At 40.6% G+C, this 24580-nt stretch overlaps 2 protein-coding genes across 4 annotated transcripts in view; one reads left to right on the top strand and one right to left on the bottom strand.

Moving 5' to 3' along the window:
- Positions 1-7191, bottom strand: part of CAPS2 (calcyphosine 2) — a 108005-nt gene extending 100814 nt beyond the window's left edge. Inside the window, exons 1-4 of one of the 3 annotated variants that reach the window (XM_075600225.1) lie at positions 6512-7191; positions 5126-5214; positions 4469-4515; positions 2451-2496 (exon numbers count right to left, since the gene is read on the bottom strand). In XM_075600225.1, the coding sequence (XP_075456340.1) occupies positions 2451-2496; positions 4469-4515; positions 5126-5203 (171 nt within the window). In that variant the 5' untranslated portion in view covers positions 5204-5214; positions 6512-7191. The remainder of the gene's footprint in view (positions 1-2450; positions 2497-4468; positions 4516-5125; positions 5215-6511) is intronic. The other 2 variants (XM_075600222.1, XM_075600223.1) reach the window with 2 other exon arrangements.
- On the top strand, positions 6958-23209 carry LOC142495147 (uncharacterized). Its single transcript, XM_075600226.1, has 6 exons — positions 6958-7510; positions 10683-10879; positions 16365-16434; positions 17612-17702; positions 18380-18489; positions 21194-23209. Exons 1-6 carry the CDS (start codon positions 7372-7374, stop codon positions 21457-21459), a joined length of 873 nt encoding a protein of 290 aa, XP_075456341.1. The 5' UTR covers positions 6958-7371; the 3' UTR covers positions 21460-23209.
- Positions 23210-24580: the final 1371 nt, after the last annotated feature.

The raw sequence follows: 24580 nt of genomic DNA, 5'->3' as shown, positions 1-24580 counted from the left end.
CGACTGGCGAGAACCTAAATCTTGCCAGTTGTAAAAATGTCCCTATTCAGAAAGGCGCGATCGCCATCTAGTGGCTGTTTGCGCCAATAACATGGAGAGAAATTATACAATTACCTCCGCCAAAAAAAGTTGGCAGGAAGCTGGAGCTCACCGGCGAGAGGGAAAATACAAAAAAAAAACGCGCTTTTTTTCAAACATGTTTCACCAGCGCGCATCTCACCGGTTGCAACTCTCCATAATCAGACATTGATTTTAAATGCAGTTTTCGGACCTTTCTGCATATGGAGATAAAATCACGCCAATAAAGGTACAATTTATTAACATCTCCAATTATTTCCAGCGCTGCTCTCTGCATAGGCCCCTAAATCTTTTTCTAACAGTTAAAAAAAAAAATAAGCATATGGATGTCAGAATTATTTTGAATCAAAGAAAGTGTCAGTTCAATATATATTGGACAATTGTTGTGCTAATGATCAACAGAAATGTAAAATAATCTGGCAGTACTAGCAACAACAGCTGCACACCGACTGAGGGGAATCCAAAGGCTAAAATAAACAATGAGTAAAAGAAAAAGAAGATATTCTCATTCAACAGAATAGAGGAAACGCAGACTATATTTACTCATCAGAACATTCTGTGTAAGTGAGCTGTTGGGTGCCTTACGGCTTAGCACCACTTAGTGTCATATTTACTATGTCATACATTGCCAGACCCGCCAATCTACATTGTAAAATCCCACAAAGGGCAGGAGAAAAAACCTTCATCAGATGGATGCAACACAAGAAATTATATTATATAGGTTATATATTTTTATTGATCTATATAATTTTTTTAATATTATATTTGAGATATATATATATCGAGAGAGAGAGAGAGAGAGAGAGAGACAGAGAGAGAGAGAGACAGAGAGAGAGAGAGACAGAGACAGAGAGAGACAGAGACAGAGAGATATCCTAAGCTTCATTTTGCAAAGCTAGTATAACCAACCCCACACTGATAACACCCACTAAGGTCGAAACGGCTGTCTGTGAGTGGGTTTACTGGCTATGCATCTTAACCCAGGCTGTGCTCAAAGCTGTGAAATGCAGCAAGCATAAGCTTACAAGGGACCATGTTATATGGTTTTGAAGCAAAAGGTGGCACTGCGTGCTCATTTGCATGTCATTTCCCAGAATCGCTTGCTGCAGTGGAAGGGCTGTGTGCTGGGTGATAATGGTGAAAAGCGGGGTTGCAGACCTGTCTAAGACATGCAAATGAGCATACAGTAATATTTCCATTTGATAGATAGATAAACATATTTATATATTTGTTTGGAACGCAGCGCCGGAGGACTGACATATCAGAAACTTTCTTTTTCTCCCTAGAGACATTGTATTATTATATTGTTTTACTTTGTGTACACAAACACTGTGATGCAATGTAAACACGAAGGTTGTTTGTTTATATAAGGGAGAATTTAACCCTTTCACATTAACAGAGAAATTAATTCTCACAAAATAAAACATATGTTTATATATTACTTATTATCTAGTGCTAATGGAAGTTAGTCGTTTTTTGTGTATATACGTATAAAAAAAGCTGTTTAAGCAATACCGTTTAAAAAAAAAAAAAGATATTCATTTTGTATTACAGGATTGAAGCAGGGGGTCTCGGGAGCTGAACTGTGTTCATTTTAGCCTCGGGGACCTCTGCTTCCAGAGATACTTACATCTTTAGCTGTGTCAGTATCCCTGCAGGAAGAGAAACTGTGTGCCTAATATAATGGCGCTTTAAATTGGCCAATAAGAAGCTGTGATGTCATCCGGAGTGGCTTCCTATTGGCCCGTTTGACCTGGGCCTTTAAACTCAGCAGGGATACCGGCACTACTACTGAGGTAAGAATCCCTGGAAGCAGGGGTCCCCGGAGAAATTAACACAGAGACCCCCTCCTTCAAACCTAGAATACATTTTTATTTTTTTAAGTTAACCCATATTGCTGCTTTAAATGTTACCCAAAATGGTAACCTCATGAGACACAAACCTGTATATGTAAAATGAAATCAATTTTTGATATTTTCTTTGAATAGGAAGTGATATTTCACAGATTCTACGCTATATAACCCAAGAGATGAAGGCACTCCAGTGGCCTCCATACAAAAAAAGCAATTTATTTGTTAAAAATCATAATTTTTTCCAAATAAATTGCTTTGTTTGTATTGAAACCACTGGAGTGCCTTCATGTCTTGGGCTATGTGGATTTTAGAGATTCTCCTTTGCGTGAGAATATCGCTTGTCGTTCACCCGTGTCCAAGTAAACTTCAGTATCGTGAGTGCTCCTACTATAGGACACAGATACTAGCTAACAGCTGCAGTAAATCATCTTAAAACTATATAGGGAAATATTTATGTAATTCTTTTTTTTTTTAAAGAGGCTGCTGCATGATTTATCTACCAGAGCCATCTCTCATTACCTCGTCATCTGAATCTCCAAGCTTCCCAAGTTCAAGGCAGGGCACTCTGCAAAAAATACATTGACTGTTAATGAGAAGCATATGAATTTGCTTTAATACTACTACAACCCCCTCAGGCTCCTCCTGTCCCCAGCCTAAGCAGGCTGGTGGACATACCCTCTGCTTGCTTTCGTGGCATGCCAAGGAAGGGGCTTTATACTCTCGTGCTCCAAATTGTGCACTACCTGACTCTCTCTCCGATGCCATGTTCAGGTGGGTACTACCAAAAAATGAGGGTGAGAGGCCCCGGTGGAGGGAACTCTATTCAGAGTTAGTTCCCTGCCTCACCGGTGATCTGAGTTGGACAATCCTCCATGGGAGAGTAGCTTGCTCACTTCACAGACTCCCAAGCTACATGTCCATTTTGTGGCACAAGAGAGTCCGTGTTCCACATGTATTTTTCTTGCACCAGACTGCCGCCCCTCTTGTCACTCGTCACTCTAGGGGCCTCCTTCTAAAGTTCTGGCTGCATTTCTCCCCTCATTTGTTTATTTTTGGAAGCCCAGTGTCCTGGAACAATAGGGCCGGAGACCTCCTCGTCAAACTGCTCTTGGAATTAGCTAATTTGGCTATCTATAAGTCCAGGAAGCAGCGTTTGGCTGGGGAGGCTCACTTTACCGTCAGGCTCGAGTGCACTCCCGTATCCGGGCAGAGTTTACCCACACTGTGGCCACTGAGCAGGTACCAGCATTTACCTCCCAGTGGGCCTTAAGCACGGTGCTCTGCTCGGTATCCCCCCATGTTTTTTTGTTTGAGCTCCACCTATTCTTGTAGTGCACTGTTTTGTTATTTTACTGTTGTACTGGTTTACGTTTTTTGTTTATTTTAATTTTGAGCCTTTCCTTTTCTGGTTGGTCTTTTGGCCAACCAGATGTCGTACTCACTGAAGCCAGCCAATCTGTTTTAAGCCTTAAAAATAGACTGCTGCTACTACCTCAATGAGTAAAGGTAATGACTCTGTAAACAATGACAGTTTGAATCTAGGGGAGACTGGTTCAAATCCCAGTGTCAGCTCCTTGTGACCATGGGCAAGTCACTTTATCTCCCTGTGCCTCAGGCACCAAAAAATAGATTGGAAGCTTTACGGGGCAGGGGTCCGTGCCTGCAAATACTCTATGTACAGCACTGTGTACTCTGTCAGCACTATACAAGAAAAAACAATTCCTATTAAAAAAAACACTAAAAGAAAAGCACAGCGGAGCTATTAAAAACAATAATTAAAGTGATAATGCACAAATTATTGAAAGCGTTATTTTGTGGTAACGGGGGTAATAATGGCTGCTACGACTGTATGTATTGTTGCAACTATTTATTCTTTATTCACTATGGAGAAACGATTACTATTCATCTCTAACAGAAACACTCCTTTGTTCATTAGTTCTGACATGCAAAATATGTTGTGTGTAATATGCATATGATACTGAAATATCAATACATAATCATACACACCCATTGCACCTTAAACACTGCACCAATGACAACATATTGTGTACCTTGTCCAATAAGGAGATTTTGCTAATGCATCTTTTTCACAGACATTTTCTTGAATAGCCTTTTTAAGAGCAAACCTGCGTAAGGTATTTAGTGAAAGATATCGTTAGCCCTTTGTGACATATGAGTGCATAGTGCGTCATTTGTTTAAATCCTGGCCCCTTCTACAGGAGATATCTCATGGTACAAATCTACAATATATCTGCCCTATGGTCAGACAATCTGTAACATTTGCTTGCTCGCTAACCAAAAGGTTAGAACAAACAGGGAAACAAAAATACTATTTGAGACATAGGGCCAAGCCATGGAATGTTTTAACCTTTGTGTTCACTGTAATGCTCAGCATTTTTGGCACCTTTTTACTCACTGATCCTTCATTCTAGTGTCTTCTTTTAATCAAAGAAATATCCAGTCCTGCACATGCAATTATTTCAATGCTCTATTTAAACACAAAATATAAAAGCTGCAAAGGCCAGCCCAGTACTTACTCATCTGGCCGAGATTCAGACGATGAATGTGTACTGGGTCGCCAACCCTGCAAAGTTCAAAATAACATACTGTATTATACATTTTCTGGTGGATATCTTTAAATCACCAATATTATGTTGATGTTGCCACTGATCTGTCATTTAGGAAGAAAACCTTACATTTTGCTGTACTTACGTCGTAGATTTAAGCAGAGGAAAAAGACAGTGGGCCAGATTCACTAAGTGTTGCTATGCCATGACACACCTTCCATTGCTGGAAAACACCTTCTGCTCCATTTACTTTAAAGTGTCTCCGAGAGTAGCACTGCTTAGTAAACATGGTCATACTGCTGTGATGATTTACTGTAAACTCACTATAAAGTCTTCTGGTATAAGTACTGCCACAGTATATTAACCTTGTTCTCCCTGTTATAATGCACCCTATAAGTGTAATGCAGTGACTTCATTTTACTACACAAGTAACACTTTGAATAACTAACTGGAGATTGCAATGAGCTGTGTGCCCCTCTAGCCCTGTTGTGTGTAAAATATTTTGACATAAACTGACTGCAATAATAGCGTTTAATAAATAACAATAAATCCTGCCGCATAAGCAGTTAAGGGACTATAAATCAGAAATCCAAAGCAAGCCAAGATTGTACATTAGAGTATAAGTACCGTAGCATGTTGGTTGCTGGATGATAACCGCATATGACCTCTGGGTGTAGCAGCAACTCCTTTTATCTCCAAATTCATCCTGCGACTCACTAAAGTAAAATAAGGGAATTTAAATGATTATGCATACAGTGGGCTTATTTTTACAGTTGGTCAGTTTCAAATAATACAATTATTGCTACAAGATGTCACAAACCAAAATGAACACACATGTCCACAGAATGGGGTTAAAAAGTAACACAGCATCTCTGAGCAACTAATGCACTCCATTCCAGACCACGACAGACATACAATTAAAATATGACTTTATATGCACTTTGCAATAAGCAATCATCAAATTAAAGGGGTTAAGCGTTTTTTGCAGAGTACTGAAGATGTGATAAATTCACAAATGGATGCTTTACCTTATCAGAGGCACGTGCATAAAAACTGCAGCAGCATATTTAAAGTGTGCAATTCAGATCAAGGTGCATACAAATTAATGTATTGGAAATGAAGGGATTATGTATCATATGTCAACACACTGGAGCATTTAAACACTGCGTGACTCTGCGTAAATGTATCAGAGTACTTTACACTACTTTTTGCCGTGAGCATTTTGGGGTGGTTATAGGAGGTCTTAGGACATGAGAGTTAGGGCAATATTATAATGAGATGTATCAAAACACTGAGGCAGATTTCCTTTCTCTTAAAACTGACCCCATTAAACCCATCATTTTTTGAGCCTAAGCATGAGCCTGCCCCTTTAACCGTGGCCATTACAAAAAAATGGTTGCTGGTCCCTCTGGCAGAAAAAATGTAAAAAAAAAAAAAAAGGGGGCAAGTAAAATTAAAGGGTTGACTAGTGAAGCTGAGTGAGCACGTTTTTAGTAAAGTGCAATAGTATTGGGGGTATGGAGTACCACTGATCATTTAACAGACCAGAAGTACCTCCATTTCAATGTATGTACATATTAGCACACCAAGGGGGTCAGGCATCAGTCCCCTGGCTGCAAAACTGGAGCAAAAATAAAAACTGCACTAAAAATGTGTCAATGCAAAAAAAAAAAGCCATTGTTCCCTACGGGGAACAATATGCAACATGCAATGTTGTATTATTGTTCCTATAGCAATAACATCCAAATGCATCAATTGGTGTTGTTTAAACTTCTCGTTTTTCTGTAATTCAATGCAAACTATTTCAATATAGTGAATGATAAAACACATCAGTGCACACTAAACCCACCACTTTTATGGTTTAGTGCATATACTCAAGAGCGAGAGCCATATGTATGCCTCCAATTATGGATTGTATTTGTGATGTGAGCCCGGATCATCCCGTGAGCTCCCCCCCGGGCACCACATATAATAACAATGTTACATGATGACAAGACCCCGAGGCCCACCTACCAGCGGCTCTGCGGGCACAAGGTGTGCGAGTCCCCGAGGACAAGGCAGTGACGTTATAACGGGGGTGACTATGCACTTACAGGCTCGGGGCAACCAACAGTCAAAGGAGCAGCACGCGATAAATAGCTGATGTCACCGCCCCGGAATGCTGCACCAGTAGCCATGGAAACCCAACCTGCGACAGAGGGCTGTTTGCGTTCCACTGGTGGAACGTGCCAACGAGTAAACTGATTGGCTTAAAACGTGTGACGTCTCTCGTGCGCGTGTCCTTTTTCACAGCCCCGCAGCCCATGATGTGATTTATCAACGGCAGATTGCACGGAGCGTCAAATAACATGATTGTACTATATACAGTCCTGGCACTCCTGTGGTCTCCATCCGATAACCCTCCTCATTGGTTTGGCAGGTGACTGACGCCAGAGCCGTTTGGTGAAATCTTATCCATGATGTAAAATAGATGGCAGTGCGATATGTGTTAAGGAGGCAAATACATTTCACCTCCTCGATAATATATTTCACTGTAACGTTAATTGAAGGGATATACTATGTATCAAAAGTGGTGCAATGTGGGGGCACAACAGAATCACCAGGTCTATAAAACGAAAAAAAGATTGAAATGATTGGATTGTACATCTGCCCCAGACATGTACCACTTTCTGCCCCAGATCTGCCCCAAATATGCACCACTTTCGCCATGACATATTCCCAAACTAAATGACACTAAATCCCTGAGCAGCCAATCAGCGCTCCCTGCCAAGCCCCTCCACACTGAGGCTTGAGACGCACCCGGAAGCTTCCTGTGTTCGCGGTGCTGCTAGTAGGGATCCATCACACTAGGGAGGAGGGAGAACACCGCACACATGGCGTTGTCGGTGTCGCACCAGGTGATGCTGTCCGTGTCTTTGGCGTTGTGTGTTTGCGTCCTTATGCCCAGGATCTTCGGAGGAGGCACCACCAAGCCTGAGCCCCGGAGGAGCCCCCAGCCCTTCCTGCAGCGAGGTACTGGGGGCGGCTGATTAACCGATTACATGGGGATCCAATAAGATCAGCCACATAATTCACATATACTTAGTGACACTTTAACCCGTTCGCTGTATTGCACACTGCCAGAGAGTTGGTTAATTGATATTGTCCCCCACTAAAAATTTAATTCGTTTGTGTCCTGGGACTGAAATGGTGTGTTTGGTGACAGTGACAAGGTTATCACTGCTCTGTGGGTGACACAGGTGGGACCACTCGTCATGTCCTCCCAAATTCCCAATGTAACCTCTGATTTGCAATGCGCCAGGTTGTGAAAGCTCTTATCAGGCATGTTTGGGAAGACATCTGTCAGGATCATATCATGGGAGGGTCATTTATTACCAATGTGTGGAGTCACAAAGTTATATAACAACGTTGAGGCTGTTACATAGACGGAACCAAAACAGTGGTTGTAATATACCACAACCAAGCAAATAATTACATGTTCTCACCTTGGTAATGACCAATAATCCTAGCATTTTGCAGAATTATTGCACTGCTAAAATGTCCTCAACAAATATATACAGTGTGTTGTGTTGAAAGACCTACAAAGGAAGGTATATCCATCCTTCTTTTCCTATGAGCTATAATCCTTGAACTTCTTTGCTGTCAGAAGACTGGAATGATGCTTTGCAAGCCCTTCGAGTAGCAAATGGGTTAAATTGCCCTTTTACAATTAAGGTTTTGTGCGTTTAAATCTTTTATCATTGCATTATTTTATCATTTAATATGTACAGATGTACACGTAGAGAAGAATGATCACCTATTCCTCCCCCAAATGTCAGATATTTATCCACTTTCTTTTTTATTTTCTTCCAATGAGAGCACCAGGCGCCAACATTATTTTTTCGCAAGATTAAGCTTTTGCATGTCTTAACCTCCATTCATTTTAATAGGAATTAAGGAATGCTAAAGTTTAGCACCCCTTAGTAAATCTGGGCTTTAGTATCTCTCCAGCAAGGAGGGTATCATATACACGTGTCGGCATATTACTGCATGTTTAGTACAAAATGAACTTGGATGCAGTGTTGTCAAATTATACAGAGTAATGACTATTTAACATGCATTTGTTAAACTTTAAGTTCTGGTGTTCTTTTCTTAAGCTATTTGGAAATTATTCAAAATATCTGCGGTTACTATTGTAATCTTCACAACATTTAGTTTTTCAAACGTGCTATACGTCACCTGCTACAAGGTCCATAGAAACGTGATTACTCAAATAACCTACAGCACACTGGAGTCCATCTATTGATCAGCAGTGCTAGTCTAAAGCAAACCACTTGCTATAATTATATTATGTTCCATACAAATACTTCACATTATGTAGCTAGGTGTCCAGAAGCAAATGCATTTATTTCCCCCTAGTACTTGGGGTACATGTTGTGCAACTGGAATTGTATTCTGCTAAATGGATATTGTTTGAAGTTGTTAACTTGATTGCTTTTATCTCTGTAATTAAGTCTCCACTGTGCGCTTACAAAATTGTGTATTGAAAGGAAAAGCATAAGAATCAAGTACGATCACTCGGAAAACTAAAAAAACAAAAAAACCCTCCCTGTATTGTTTCCCCCTTAAAGTAAATAACAATTTAAATGGTTGAATTTTTTTTTGAAGTACATACAGTATATCCCTCTTCTTCTTTTATGTTGCATTATGGGGAAGGTCTTGGCAAGTATGGAGTTTATTTGTTTTTTAATATATTGTATCCATTAAATGAGACTTTTCTCTTGCTTCCGATAGATTTAGCTATACAGTACTAATACTCCATAGGAAGCTATTGTATTGTATGTCTTTATTTATATAGCGCCAAAAGTGTACTCAGCGCTTCACAAAGAATACAGTACAGGGAATTATAATAATACAATAAGTGCAGCAAAAACCAGACAATAGGAAAGGCAATCCCTGCCCCGAAGAGCTTACAATCTAAGAGGTTTGTGGGGAAACTTACAGAGAGAGCAGGTGAGGGAATAAGTGCTGTAGATGGGTCTGCTTGGCCACAATGGGTGGTATAACTGACTGGGACAGTAGCCATGAGTGCAGGATTTTGGGATGCTTGATTTGTGGGGCATGTTTTAATGTTAGTCAGTGTTAACCATTTCATTTAACACCATTTACAGGGGAAGAGATGGCAGGGAGGTGTGGGTAAGATCAGGTGTGTATGTCTGGGTTCAGGCTTAGGGTAGATCCCCAGCAGCAGGAAGGAGTAGATAGAGGGTGTGAATAGAGGATTTGTGTGGGTGTTTTTTATTTAGGGGTAAAGAAGTTGTTGGGAGAGAGGTGTATAAATAGTGGTGCAGTGGGGAGTGGGGAAGTTGGAGAAAACAGAAATGTTCACAAAGGAGTGAGGAAACCGTAAACAGAAAATGCAATAGGTAGGGCATAGTGAGATACAGGAGGAGAGACTGGCCAGTTATTGGAGGATAGGAAGAGTACAAATAATCACAGCTTTTAGAACGTAAAGTTCTCACAGTTATAAAGTTGATGTGTAGAGTTCGGATCCTCCTCAATCTTCACCTCCAATTTCAACTCCAAGATTAACTCTGCTACACACTTAAATGTTACACTTTGATGTTACACAGCCATACACCAACACCAACGCACATACACCAACGCACATTTTATTCTGCTTGCGCTTACTAAAGAACAGTGTTGCGCTCGCTTTTTAACCCCTTGAGTGGTAAAAGGCCAGAAATGCCCCATGTATTCCAGGCCCTTTCAGCACGGAAGGGTTAAACCTAGAACAAACATACTTGAAAGTTAGATTTAGCTCCATGTATTGTTTCTGATTAAATCTTCTAAAAAGTGTAATCGAGATATCCAGGAGGCTTTGTCTGTACGGTGTTATATATATTTCCCATGTTTCTTTGCAAGCCTAGCTTCTATTGGATTGTCACAGAGTTTTGCTTTGTTATCAGTAAGAAGCTGAATTTTGCAGAGACATTAGGCAGATATTGAAATGTTGATGCTGTAACATTCTTGTACAGCAATTGCTAGAGGCCTAGAGGCACATGTCATTGCAGCACATGGCTGACCGCAATGGGTACGGTTATTCTGTACATTTCCAGTTTTTCTACTCTTTTGTACATTTTGCAGTAGAATGAATGTGCACACGCCAAAATGATTTATTTTCTTGTGAAATTGTTGCTTGCAGAAAGCCATGGCAAAGACCATCTGCAGAGAGGAGGATCAGAAGGGAAGACGTACTCCAACATTCAGCAGATGAGGAACGTGGTGGAGCAGGAGCTGAAGACAGAAAAGACGAGTGGGAGTGGTAGAAGCATGGCTTTCACTCTCATGCCTCTCTATGCTATCGGGGTGGCCGTCTTTGCAGCATACAAGTTCACAAAAGTAAGGTTAACTGATGATACTGGTTGCGTTGGTAGAAAAATAGAGGATCCAAAGATTTTTATACAAATAAGGCTGATTTAGAAGGAATCAACCAGAAAGAATCCCTTACAAAGTGCACTCATCGAGGGAAAAAAATATTGGCTGGAAAAGTTTGAATCTATGGGTATAAATATCCCCTGATTGGGCCATTCAATTGGATAAGGAAGTAGGATTAAAAAATAAATTTCAGAGGCTGATAGATTTTCAGCACGCGGGGTTCAGCAATACCTTACGCCCTATTTTAATGAAGGTGATATCGCTGCAATCAGTGCTTTCAGGGTGAAGTCGTTATCCTCTAAAGAGATTCACGACGGCTCAGACATAGAAACATACAGTTTGACAGCAGAAAAGAACCACATAGCCCACCTACTCTGCCCCTTTTCTATCAGCTGATTAGGAGGTTGGTTGCCACATTGGATCTACTTTTACTGCTTAAAGCCCTGTATCAAACTCCCTTTCAAGCTATCCAGCAAGCCTCAGATGAATTGCTAACCATTAAGACTGCCTTCTTGGTAGCCATAACATCAGCTAGGAGAATGCTTAAAATGTAGGCTTTGGCTACGGCCCCAGTCCTCCCTGCTGAATGCACGGCTGGCGGCGCGTGCAGAGACTACAGCCGCGATCGGCGGTCTGTGGGGGGCAGGGCCATGACGGGGGCGCAGCCATGATGGGGCATATCTGCCCAGCCATTGGCTGCGCGCCGACCACGTGACCGCGGCACGGGAAGAGAAAATTCTTGTCTTCCCTGCTACCGTACACGTCACAGCGCTTTGCGCACCCACACATACACAGCCATTGGGTCCTGCCCCATAGAGGGCTGTGGTGTGGAGTGTAGCGCGCACACCGTAGTGTGCGCCATCGTGACCCCTGGGGATTCAGGTCAGCAAAGTAGGCTTACGCTATAGTTCATCAGGACAAGGCAATGCGGAGGACGGTGCCTGAATTTAGATTTAGCTATGTCGTTTTTTTTCACATTAATCCACACCTCCTGCATCATGTTGTCCCACAGACCTTAAGGGAAAAAATAAAAATAAATGAATTCCTTATGTCTAGGTCGCTGCCTACAAACCTTTTGTACAAATCAGCAGCCTAAAGGAAGTCAGTGTTTGTTTATTTTGTTCTCTGGCCTCAGGTGCCTCCAAACACCTTATTTGCTAGAGTGTAAACTACCCACCTTAAAGTCTACAGTAGGCTACGTACACACTTCTCCATTCCCAAGCAATATCCTACATGTGTATTTTATAAAATCAGTTCTGTACTATGAGAAAATACTTGTAGAAAAATGTTAAAGACATTTTGAATGTATTCTAACGTAACTGGCATTTTTGTTCCTATAGCAACCATATACAAAGTCACATCCCCTTCCCATTCTGAAACAGCATCACCTTTTTGAGCCCTGCCCTCTCTAGCAGTGAACCAATTGAATCTAGCCTGCCCGGTCACATGATCTTCCTCAAAGAACTTTGTCAGTGTAGCAGAAGATTGCCCAAGTTGCATTTAGTGAACACCCAGCCGAATTTCTGTGATCGATTACAGGAGAACGGATCAATCAGCAACTTCACTTGTCAGTGTGTACTGTAGATTGTATTCATGCACATATTTAAGAAAACGACAGCTTGAACTGCAGCTTTAAGAGTGCACTGTACAAGGTCTGTTTGTACGTCTTGCAGAGAGAAGGCTGATGCGTCTCCTGCGGACATTTGTAGGTCTGATATTAATACCTTTTATGAAGCAGCACTACAAAATAGATTTTTTTTTTCCTTTGGCCAGAGCTTCGTGAGAGAGGGATGTGCCAGAGGCTATTATTTAATCTCTCCACTTTTCTTTTGTCACTGCCGTGCGATTTCCCAAATGTGTGGGACGCAGAAAAAGCTGCATTTTTCTTATCTCTATTCTCTTTTTTTTTTTTTCCCCATACTGCATCCAAAGCAGCACGCTTTTTTTGTGGTAAGTTTGTTTTATTGCTCAAAAACAACACTTACCAGGAGGGAAGTGGAAGGGCCTTTTGTAGTTCCTCCTACCAATAGGAAGAGCTGGTGCTGTTGTGAATGGACTAGAAGAGAGAATATTTCTTATGGATGATATTCTGCTTCCAAAGGTAACAAATATAAATGTAAACGGTTGTTGCCGACAAATAATAGTATTTAAAAAGACACTAACCAGAATGGAATACAATGTACCTTAGTCATTATAACTAGTGAGATATAGACCAGGTGGCACAGCACTACACATGATAAACATGTCAGACCTGGCAAATCTCTTTGGGCCACATTTACAGAAGTTGTAGGATGTTAAATGTTTTTATGGGCTTTCCGCACATTACACAGCTTGAGAAATGTTGTGAATGAGGACATTTTAGTCTTGTCTACTTTGCCATACTTTAAAGCAGCAGTCCCAGCTGATTTTTTTTTTTTTTTTACAGCATTAGAACCGGTGAGCCCCTGGATGTAAACTGCTTATTCTTTTTGCTCTAGAGACCCTCCCCCCGTTTCCAATGTTCTTACAGCTGTTACCGCTGTTACTGTTGTTTCTGCTCCGTTTAGTGAGATCTATATTAGCATCAAATCTTGCCGGTCCTGTGGGCCAATGGGAAACTTAGACATCATCTGTTGCAGCTTCCTATTGGGTGGCCATTTAAATACCCAGCTGAAACACCATTAACTACACCAGTAAGAATCTTGGGAACTGAGGGGGGGAGGGGAGGGAGGTCCCTGGGAGGTCCCTGCGAGGTCCCTGCAGATAACAATAAATAAAATGGAGTGGTTTGTTCACCTTGGTTCCAATGTTGTGGAAAAAAAACAATGCTTAGTTATGGTGGGATTGCTGCTCTGTCATTAAAGAAAGAGAACTATGGGAACGTGGAAGCATAGAGGGACCATGTAAATATACAGATGTAGCAGGCGTTATTGCACTTGAGTTAACACTTTTAAAATAGTGGTTAAGGAGATAATGCATAAAATAACACGTGTTAACTCGCGTTTACGAGGGCAATAACATCTGCTACATACTGTATGTACAGCATCATTTACTTAATTTTAGGGAACACTGGAGCTTCATCATATTGTTGTTTTAAAAACTGCTGCTCTAATTATAAAGTGCCAAAATGCATTGAAAATTAGTTTTACACTTGATAAAGAAGAGCAATGTTGTTAAAATTATATCGGCCCAACCCATATATTTTTGAATGCCCATGTGCAGCATTAATTAAAGTGTTTATGCTAGTCTATTAACAGATGTTCAACCAATTTGACCATTCACTTTATTTACCAACAGTAATTATAGATAGATAGATAGATAGATAGATATATATATCTCTATCGATCTATATATCAATATCTATCAAATGGAAATATTACTGTATATTTGCATGTCTTAGACAGGTCTGCAACCCCGCCTTTCACCATTATCACCCAGCACACAGCACTTCCACTGCAGCAAGGGATTCTGGGAAATGACATGCAAATGGATACACAGTGTCACATTTTGCTTCAAAACCATTAACATGGTTCCCTATAGGTTTAAGATTGCTGCATGGTCACAGCTTTCAGCACAGCCAGGGTTAAGATGCATAGCCAGAAAACCCACCCACATGTTAAAAATGGTTTTGAAGCAAAAGGTGACACTGTGTACCCATTTGCATGCAATTTCCCAGAATCTCTTGCTGCAGTGGAAGTGCTGGGTGATAATGGTGAAAGGCGGGGTTGCAGACCTGTCTAAGACATGCAGGAATATTTCCATTTGCTATATGCTTTGATGTGGGGGGGTTTTGTCAGTTTTTTTTACCCACCATAACGTGTGCCTGTGTCTGTGTCAAACACACAGAGTTGGTGCCGCAATCAAAACCATCCCCAATAAATCACTAGACAAGATGTAGGGGTTAAATTTACCCTCTGGCGGTGCTAACAACCCAATAGGATATACGAACACAAAAATAAAAAAAGAGGGTTTGTTGAAAGCACACGAAAAATATGTGAAAGTACAAAATGGATTTTATTAGCAATACAAAACACAAAAATAATATTAAAATATACCTAAACGCATACTAAATGAACACTGCTGAACCAAAGAATACACAATGAAAATTTAGGGACCCAAAATATGTAACATGCAAAATACATAGGTATGATAATGCAAATCCAGGGGAAAATAATTTCACCTGGAAATGCAATGGAGATCGGCCGATCAGCAACACATGATCATACAAATGACTGAAAAAAAACCCATATCTACACAAACCCAAGTAAACCCAGAAAAAAGAGCAATAATGAAAATATAATGAATGAATACCCTAGATGCTGTGTAGCCAGAAGCTGGTGGCTAAACCCTGGCAGTTATAATAAAGAGCCAGAGAGAGACAGAAAATAAATGTCTAAAATGTGCAGAGGTGGGGTCCCCTCAAAGACTAAAATGTAAACAACGAGTCAGCATAGAAAACAATGGAGAAAAACATGAGAAAATAACTCCCTAATGCCACAGCTAGGTGTAACTGATATAAGCTGTGGCAGACAAAAATGATAGTGTCCCAAAGGCTACCGTGGAGCAAGGAAATGTCCAGATACTTGCTATGACGCTGCATAAGACATCCAGAGGAGAAGGGGAGTCCAAGACAGAGGTAAGTAAGAGGCAATGCAAGCCCCCGGCATCCCGCTCACTGTTAGCATCAGGCAGCAATCATACAGCAGTCACAGAGACCGGACAAAACAGCATCAGCAGTAAAGCTCCAAAAAGTAGATGGTCAGAACGGTGCAGCGGTGGGACACAGGAAAGTGAGGGGTATAGATACTCCAACGGCCGTTTCGCCGTAATGCTTCTTCCGGGAGCATGATGTTAACAAAACACAAAACCCTATATATATATATATACATACACACACGTGTGTGTGTGTGTGTATACACACACATACACACACACATACATACACACACACACACACACACACAGCCACACACACAGCCACAGAACGGTATCGTCTATTTTTTGATTATTGAAGCTCGGCTAACACGGTACTGATACCTCTACATATACACACACACACACACACACACACACACACACACACACACACACACACACACACACACACACACACACACACACACACACACATATATACACACACACACACACACACGTAAGTATAAATTGACGTACAGATATTTGAAATAGTCACATATTAGGGGGAAGAGAAGTAGTGAGGGGTACAGCAAACAAAATCAAATTATAATATTGGTAGTGACATCGGATGGGTAGGTGTGGGGGTACGTCACATCAATATTTTTGTGATCCAATGGTACAGCACATCGATACTTCCAATATCTATGTTGGGTAATCTTAATATTAGTGTTCGCGTTCCAGTTTTTAGTAAACAGTCATTTCATTTTTTTTTTTTTTTTTTTAACTTCATCTGTGGAGCAGAGAACTGAAATGCACATATTTATTTTTGTAGATAAAGAAAAAAGAGAAGAGCTTATCAAAAAGAGAAAAACAGGCTGATGAAAACAAGACCAAGGAAACAGGTAATATAAATGTTACTATATTTTCCTTACTACTATAGATAATTATTTGTTTTTATTATTCTAATTGTTTTCATCTTCCTAGTTTTAGATAAACAATATACTGTATGAAGTCGTGAAGGCCCTTTCAATGACCAGGAATAACAAAAGCCTGTAATATGTATTTACTTTTACCAGAAAGTAATACATTGAGAGTTACTTCTCATTTTCAAGTATGTCCTTGCACGAGGCAGATATAGACTGAAGGGGTTCAGATTGAATGCAGATTGAACTGAAGTCCTTTGTCCTCCTGGGTCATTAACGTTCCAGTGGGTGGGATTGACGAAATACATAGGACTAAGCCAAAGCAGATGTTAACGCTTGGTAAGCTGGTTCTGTGCAGAGGGGAGCAGCTCTTTGGGAACCCTTTCAGGCGTCCGCCTTTGGGGCAACGCAGATGTAGACGGTGTATTTACATTTGTTCTTTTACAATGTCTTGGCAGCTTGATTGTCATATCTCCTTTTTCGTGTAGTGACGCACTTAATTTAACTGTGTGTGTTGTTTTTTGTTTTTTTTTGTTTGTTTTTAAATTTGCAAAGAAATACTTATTTTATTGCTGATATAAAGCAAAGACAACGATGGTCTTACACAGACATGTCAAAGGGCAAGGGTTTTTTTTTTTGTTTTTTTTAATGCATTTGCAAGGGGGGAAAGTGTAATCTGTTCAGTTTGTTACATTTTAAGTTGTGATTGCAGCAATGAGAATGTTTAATAAGGTTATAACTTTCCATCTCGTCAATGCTGATCTTTTTGGCTTCTCCAGTATCATCAAAAGCCTTAAACAGCAAAGAAGCTTCTCCAAGCCACACGTATTAATACTTTTATTAGCCATGTGTAGTAAAGTTAGACTTTAAGTGTTCTATTGCTCCTTGATAAAACAGAAGCGCAGAATGAGATTGCCCCTACCAAATGAGCAGAAAGCCCATGATGTAGCTGGAGTGCCAGACCCCATGACGGGGTGGCTACATCATGAGGCGTCCTAAGGGTTAAATACATTTGCAAACAAATGTCTACACCGTTTTTAAAAAGACCAAAAGGCATGTACTTTAAAAGATAGCAATATATTGTATATACACATCTTGCATAACTATTTTTGAATCGGTCATTTTAATTGCTGAAAATATTGGTGCCGATTTTCAGAGAATCAGCTCCTGGAGCTGGAGCATCACCTGGTACAGACTGAGCAGATGCTGAATTCTTTATTGACGCAGCTGGATCCAATATCCAATTGGCAAGTATTTTGTGCTGTTTTTTTCAGTATATAGGGCCTAAGGTAAACTCAGCACAACATTGGTACCCCTGAATGCACAATATATACTGTAGGAAGAGTGCTGCAACAAGTGTTGAGATGTCTTCTGAACATTCACAATGCTGGGCTATTGTAGGAGGATTAAAATACAAGGTTCATTTAGAAGTTTTCCAAAATGGAAAATAAAATATGTCACCCATAAGAAGAAGTAAGGGCTCTGTATTATCCCATTGTGTTTCTTCTTCATGATATTGCTGATATAGAGTTTATATTCTTCTATAGTACTTTGATTTTCCTGGAATTTTGTGAAAAAAAATATTTGCTAGAGATATTCCAGTCATTGGCGGCATTGGAATATTGATACATTAATTGTATTTAAGATTTGGTTGAAATTTGTATTACCATACCAGCTCCTTTCCCTCCTGTGTCTCCTGATGGTAGAAAACCGCTCCATGGCAGAAAAAGCCCCAGTAAATATTGTGATCTGAGTTGCCTGCTGTGAGCAGAGAAAAACATGCCTTTCATAAATATGCTGTTGTAGAGGAAAAGCACATGGTCAACATATTGGAACAAGTTCCATACAATTTATATCTTTTAATTAAACATGTATTTCAAATGCTAGAAAAGTAATTAAATGATTTACTCATTTTTTTTTCTAGCGTTAATACTTTGGCTAATGAGCAGAGAGATGAAATCATGAATCAGCTACAATCAATTAGACAGCTAATGAAGAAAAGTGGAATAGATAAGTCTGCCTCCAGTAACCCAGGTATGTGTCTTGCCTCTGGCTAATTAAAAACAATCAGTAAACAAGAAAAGTAGATAAGACGAGGCACCATAAATAAATATAATATCAGTTGATCAAGGAAAGCCATGTACCTAGAGCAGGCCTGCACAACATACAGCCTGCGGGCCGCATGCAGCCCGCTGGTCTCCCTGTGCGGACCGCGACGCCCCCCTCAACCCCCCCTTCCCTTCCTTGGTAGGGAATGAGCGCGCTGCAGCAGTAGGAGCACACTCCAGGGTTGTCACGCTTCCCCCCCCCCCCCCCCCGAGCCTGCTCCAGCTGCACTTCACTGACGCGCTCCCACACTGACTTGCTGCCCCTCCCACCCTCCTGGCTGAGGCCCGCCGCCGCTTCTGCCGCCGCCGCGATCAGGTAGGTATGGGGGGTGGTTGATGAAGGGGACTGCTGAAAGGGACTGGGGGAGAGGATGATGAAGGGTGCTGGGGGAGATGGTGATGATGGGTGCTGGGGGAGATGGCGATAAAGGGTGCTGGGGGAGATGGCGATGAAGGGTGCTGGGCGAGATGGCGATGAAGGGTGCTGGGCGAGATGGCGATGAAGGGTGCTGGGCGAGATGGCGATGAAGGGTGCTGGGGGAGATGTCGATGAAGGGTGCTGGGGGAGATGGCGATGAAGGGTGCTGGGGGAGATGGCGATGAAGGGTGCTGGGGGAGATGGCGATGAAGGGTGCTGGGGGAGAAGGCGATGAAGGGTGCTGGGGGAGATGGCGATGAAGGGTGCTGGGGGAGATGGCGATGAAGGGTGCTGGGGGAGAAGGCGATGAAGGGTGCTGGGGGAGATGTTTTGGGAAATTTTTGTATGTCTATGGTCTCACGAAAAAAAAAACATTTTATTCAACAATGTTGGCCTGCCTGGTGGATTGATCCAAGAAGGTACAAAGGTGGTAAAAGTGCTGGTCTTCCGTGACAGGCTTTAAAAAAAAAATGTATAATTTTGAATAATAAATGCTGTTTTACCCGTGCGGCCTGAATTTGTTTTCCCTGGAGCATTTTGGCCCTTCTCACTTTACAAGTTGTGCAGGCCTGACCTAGAGGGTCAGTCCCAGAAAAGGGACAAAAACCCTCCTAAGAACAGGCCACACGAAAAGTATCTAGTGTGAAAAAGTATTAAAAGAATTAATCTATGAATGAAAAGCGACACAACATATTAAAAATATCTTTAATAAAACAATGGGGGGTGTTCTACATACACATTCCACACCCCCCCCCCCCTCCACCCAATGCACACACAATAACCCCCTCTCCCCAATACAACCCCAGCTGTCCTGGCTCTCCCCTGTCGACGTCCCTGGAGTCAACAAGGTATAAACATACTGTAAAATACAGTGCAGTAGAGCATAAAAGAAAGTCGTCACTGGTGCAAAAAGCTCACATTCTAATATAACAGTGTCAAAGCGTAGACATAAAATCAATGAGGTAAGGGTTCAAAAAGTAATAACATGAGTTTATCTGTACCAAGGCACAATTGAGAGAAAAGAATTCCAACAAGGAACTCAGGCCTCTGCCAACATATTGATTGGTATCACATTTTTATACATTTCAAAATGAGTAATACACCCCTTTAGGGGGCTGGCTTAGAGATAAAAAATAATATGATGACATACAAAAATACATATTGGTTGATACATAAATATGCTGCATATGCTATATTCTTATCCTATATACCATATATGTGGGCCGCCCTTAACCTTGTGACATAAGGGAGTTATTGTGTCCAGCCCTGTGTGTACTGTATCTGTCAGATAACAAAACCTAAAGTCAGCAGAATTATCTAAGGCAGGAAAAACCTCTTACAAATGCTATTTCAATTTATTACATGACTCGTAGGAATTACACAAGGGTGGGTTACATCCAGAAGCGATACTCTGCAGAATTAAACATTCACAGTTCATTCACGAATGAAACAAATTGGCATACATACAAGCAAACACTCAAAATGGCGGTTAGGCCAAAATGGAGGTGATGATAGCCACACACATTATCTCAATCTTCACAACAGGTATGACTTATTTATTTCTGGGAAGTATTTGAACAAGAGGCACGCTCTTTCAAAAATAACTAGATCTAGAGCAACAAAGCATTCTGCGAAGAGTAGATTGGTGCACGCATTGAGCAGCCACCCAGCTGGGGGTTGAGAAGTGCAGTCAACCAGTACATGGTATAGCCCCAAAAACAAAATACAATTATAATGCTGCACACCACAAGCTAAATGACAGATACTTGCTGTTACCGGTACTCCTGGTCCAGGGGAGTCCCTGTCAGTGGAAAAACTCCAAAGTAAGCAAAAATTGAAGGTTCAGGACACTCCGGATTTTCAAAGAAGTTATTATCTAATAGCACTATTAGATAATACATTCTTTGAAAATCCGCAGTGCACTGAACCTTCAATTATAGCCCCCAAAACACCATAAGAGGTCAAGAAAGAAAGTAGAGATAGAGTATAGCTTGCAGCACGGCAATAAGTAGAAAAAACACATTAGGTATGCCCAATTGTCCTAATATTCAATATTTTGGCGGAAATAATAAATACATTTATCAAATTTTATGAAACAGAAAATGAAAAATTATGCTTACAAAAGAGCAGCAAACCAAATAAAAACAAATTTCAAATGTTTTGGAATAAATGACTGTAATAAATTGTTTGAAATATCTTTTATTTCCTGCAGCAAACCAGATCTGCAAAGATACACTAGAAGATCTTATTCATTCATTTAAAGAACCGGAATCAGACGTATGTGACAGAGATGAGGATGGAAAGCAAAGTGAGGAACAATTATCTGATGCCGAGGAGACGGACATAATTCAGTATAAACATTCAACTGAGGAGTTAGATCTTCAGACACCAGAGAATTCCACAATTGTAGAAGACAGTGATGATGTGACATCAAAGCAGAAGTGTGACGGCTTGCGGAGGCGTAATATAAAGGAGTAACTAATTATATCTCGGAACACTTGCAAATCATGCCTTGCTGTAGTGTACAGTGTATTTATCGTGAAACATTATAACAGTTTTAAGTTGTTTGTTCACATGAAATGTTTCTTCACTGCATTTTTTCACTGTGATAAGCACTGCACTTTTAAAACCGCGATTCCCCCAGAAGCATAGGAGTTTAACTCCTACAATGTTAGTAACTTTCCCCTTGAACATGTCCTGCTTTTTAGAAAAGAAAAAAAAATGTTTTTGTGTTAACCACACAAGCTAAAGAATAAGAAAATACTGTAGTTGTTTGTTGGTTTTTGTAACATAGTAATTTTTAGCCGGTTCTGAGCTCTGGGGAGAGCTTCATTTTAACGTCTCGGACATCAAATGTGTCAAATTCTTACTGCTCAAGTAGCTTTTAATTTTTTTAAAAATGGTAACGGTTTTGGGAAGGACAAGAAGAGACCTTTTTAAAGTACGTAAATAATGCAAACATTGTGGATTAGTGGATCTAATTTTTCCCTTATTTCCTTCCTTTTATCTTCTTTACATAATTTTTGGGGAGGAACACTTTTTTTTAATATCAATGATGAGCTAAACTGGGTATTTAACACACATAGGGTGCACTGAACATACTTGCTAATGATGTGCTGCTAGGAATATATACTGTAGCTCTGTCAGAACTGCACAGATTGTGTTTGCTATATACCCATGCTCACTGAATTTTAGTCCTGCCAAGCTCGACCCCCTTTTTTTTTTTTTGCTCCTTAAGTAGGATGACATGGTATGCGTTAATATTTACAGTGCTGGAGCGGTCCCATGACACAGCTGCTGCCCGTATGCCGGAAAACTAAAGGGGGTCCATTTTGGTTGGGCTGGGCTTCTTCGCACCCTGATCACTCCCTAGAAAAATGAGCATGTGCCTACACATGTACCAGGGATGTCATAAGCATGTCTGGCGTGCATTTAATGTTCCCACACCTGCCCATCACAAAGACATATTAACAATTACTATATGCCCATCATATGAAATGTTTCATATATAGCCCCACCATTGTCTTAATAACTAATTTATAAGGGCGCTATGTAAATGTTATAAATAAATGTCGCACATGGTACATCATAAGGCCACCGTAAAAATTAATAAAGACCTGTATTCTGTAATATGTCTTGCATATGGTGTCACAATGCAGTGTTGCATGTAAAGGTTGACTATTAATGTTTGCAAAATGGAAACAAGATCTCAATCTTTTCTTGATAACTTTTTCCAGTTTGAAAAAGGCCCTTTAAGCCCATTATTTAATATGTCTGTGAAGCTGCTTCCCTGGGAGAATATAATTCCAATCATTTGAAATGAGCTGATCTCTTATCCATCATGGGGAAGTGTTTGCAGCTTATTTAATAATGGCCTAAGTGTTTGTTCCAGACTAAAGTTCTGTGACACATAAGCTCCAATCACTCTAACTTGTCAAGCAAGTGAACTATTGGTATTATGTCTCGCATTCTAGAGCAATATACGCAAAAAAGCATTGTTAAAAGTTTGCTCTTTTTATCACTACTGGAAGCACAAGTAACACAAATCCTATTTTACCCTTTAAGACGCTCCAGTGAGACACTTGCTGCGGACTGCATGTCAGAGGTACAGGTCCCTAGAATGTTATTTTCCTGAGTAGGTATCCTGCTATTGTTTAGCCTGCCTTACTTATCTCTACATCCTTTGTTGATTTGGACCTAGTTGTTAATAAAACAAATGGTACCAGTCGCAATGATTTCATTATAGTTTTTTTTTATTGGCATACAGGTATTTATTGCACAAAAACCTATTTATCTGGGTTTAATTAATTTGTTAGTGAAATTCTACATGTTGATCCTAAGTCTTCTAGCAAAAGTCATTTAGTTTAATCTTTTGACCAAAAAATAATTTAATCCAAATTGGGAAGAGTGCAGGGTCTTTGTTAGTTTTCCATAAATGTATGGATAATTCCCTTTTCTGTAGTATAGCAGCATACTCAATAAAAGGTATTGAAAGCTATATAGTGCTACCAATACATTCTGTTATAGGGGTAGATTTGCGCTTACCTAATTTCTGATCCTTTTAGGTTCTGAGCTCCTCGCCAATTCTCCAATTAGCAAATATGTATAAAACACTTCTACAAAGTGGTAGTCTGAAAGTCACAACCTTCTACTGTAGAGCAGGGATGTGCATACTTCTTGAGCTGCTCCCCCCCTCTCCCAATGACTTGGCGTCAAATGACGTTGCGGGTCACGTGATGTCACGGGACCCCGCGGCGGAATTTGCCACGTGTTGCCATGACGAGGTGTCGCCAAAGACCCGCAGAGATCAAGTAAGTGAGTTACAGATACCTCACGCATTTCATTTAAATGCCGTGGGGAAGAGCGCGGGGCCTCTGTAACTGCCCGCGCCCCCCCCCCCTACAAATTCTCCCGCCCCCCCAGTTTGCGCACCGCTGCTGTAGAGAGTGAACATATGTGACTGACAAATAGGAGGCGTATCTTTATATCACTACTGGAAGCATAAGTAACAACTCATATTTTACCTTTTGGAGTCTTTTTCAATTTTTCCTTCATAATACTAAAGGAATTTAATTTCTGTTTTTTGTCAGTTTTCATTGCACTCAATTTTTTTTTTTAAAGAGATAGAAAGAAAAGATGTGCAAACTTAGATACATTATATTATTAAATGGTTGTCGTGACTGGCGAACAGCGATGCCCAGGAAGTATACAATAGTACAAACAGCGATGCACGTGGCCCATATCGGCTAACCTGTGCTACGCCATAGGGCACCTTACAGTGGCAAATACCTTATGATTTATTCATTTGAAATGGATGTAAGGTGTCTTCTGCTGCTCACAGTTGCTTATGTCATAGCACTGCTTCTTATTGAAGGCCTTAATCCTACAAACATAAGGACGCACACAAACACAAACACAAATAAGGACACATCCTCTGTGCTATTCAAAGATTTTATTCCTGTTGCCGTTTTATCAGGCTTTAGAAAAACACCCTTTTATTTCTGCCCACATCTGCTTTCTCAAACCCTGCAATTGCTGTTTGTTTTTACGTTTTGCTGCTTCCCAAGTAGAACTTTCTCCTTGACCTCAGTTCTCCCCT

The sequence above is a fragment of the Ascaphus truei genome, chromosome 5 (genome assembly GCF_040206685.1).
Source record: "Ascaphus truei isolate aAscTru1 chromosome 5, aAscTru1.hap1, whole genome shotgun sequence".
NCBI classification, from domain to species: Eukaryota; Metazoa; Chordata; class Amphibia; order Anura; family Ascaphidae; genus Ascaphus; species Ascaphus truei.
The sequence above is the reverse complement of the archived record's forward strand: the minus strand, read 5'-3'. Positions and strand labels throughout refer to the sequence as shown.

Bases quoted from the DNA above. Each gene is read 5' to 3' on its own strand.
- LOC142495147 (XM_075600226.1), top strand. From the start codon at position 7,372: ATGGCGTTGTCGGTGTCGCACCAGGTGATGCTGTCCGTGTCTTTGGCG. The intron at 7,511-10,682 runs GTACTGGGGGCG...TGTTGCTTGCAG, and splicing joins CCAGCCCTTCCTGCAGCGAG to AAAGCCATGGCAAAGACCAT. The intron at 16,435-17,611 runs GTAATATAAATG...GCCGATTTTCAG, and splicing joins AAACAAGACCAAGGAAACAG to AGAATCAGCTCCTGGAGCTG.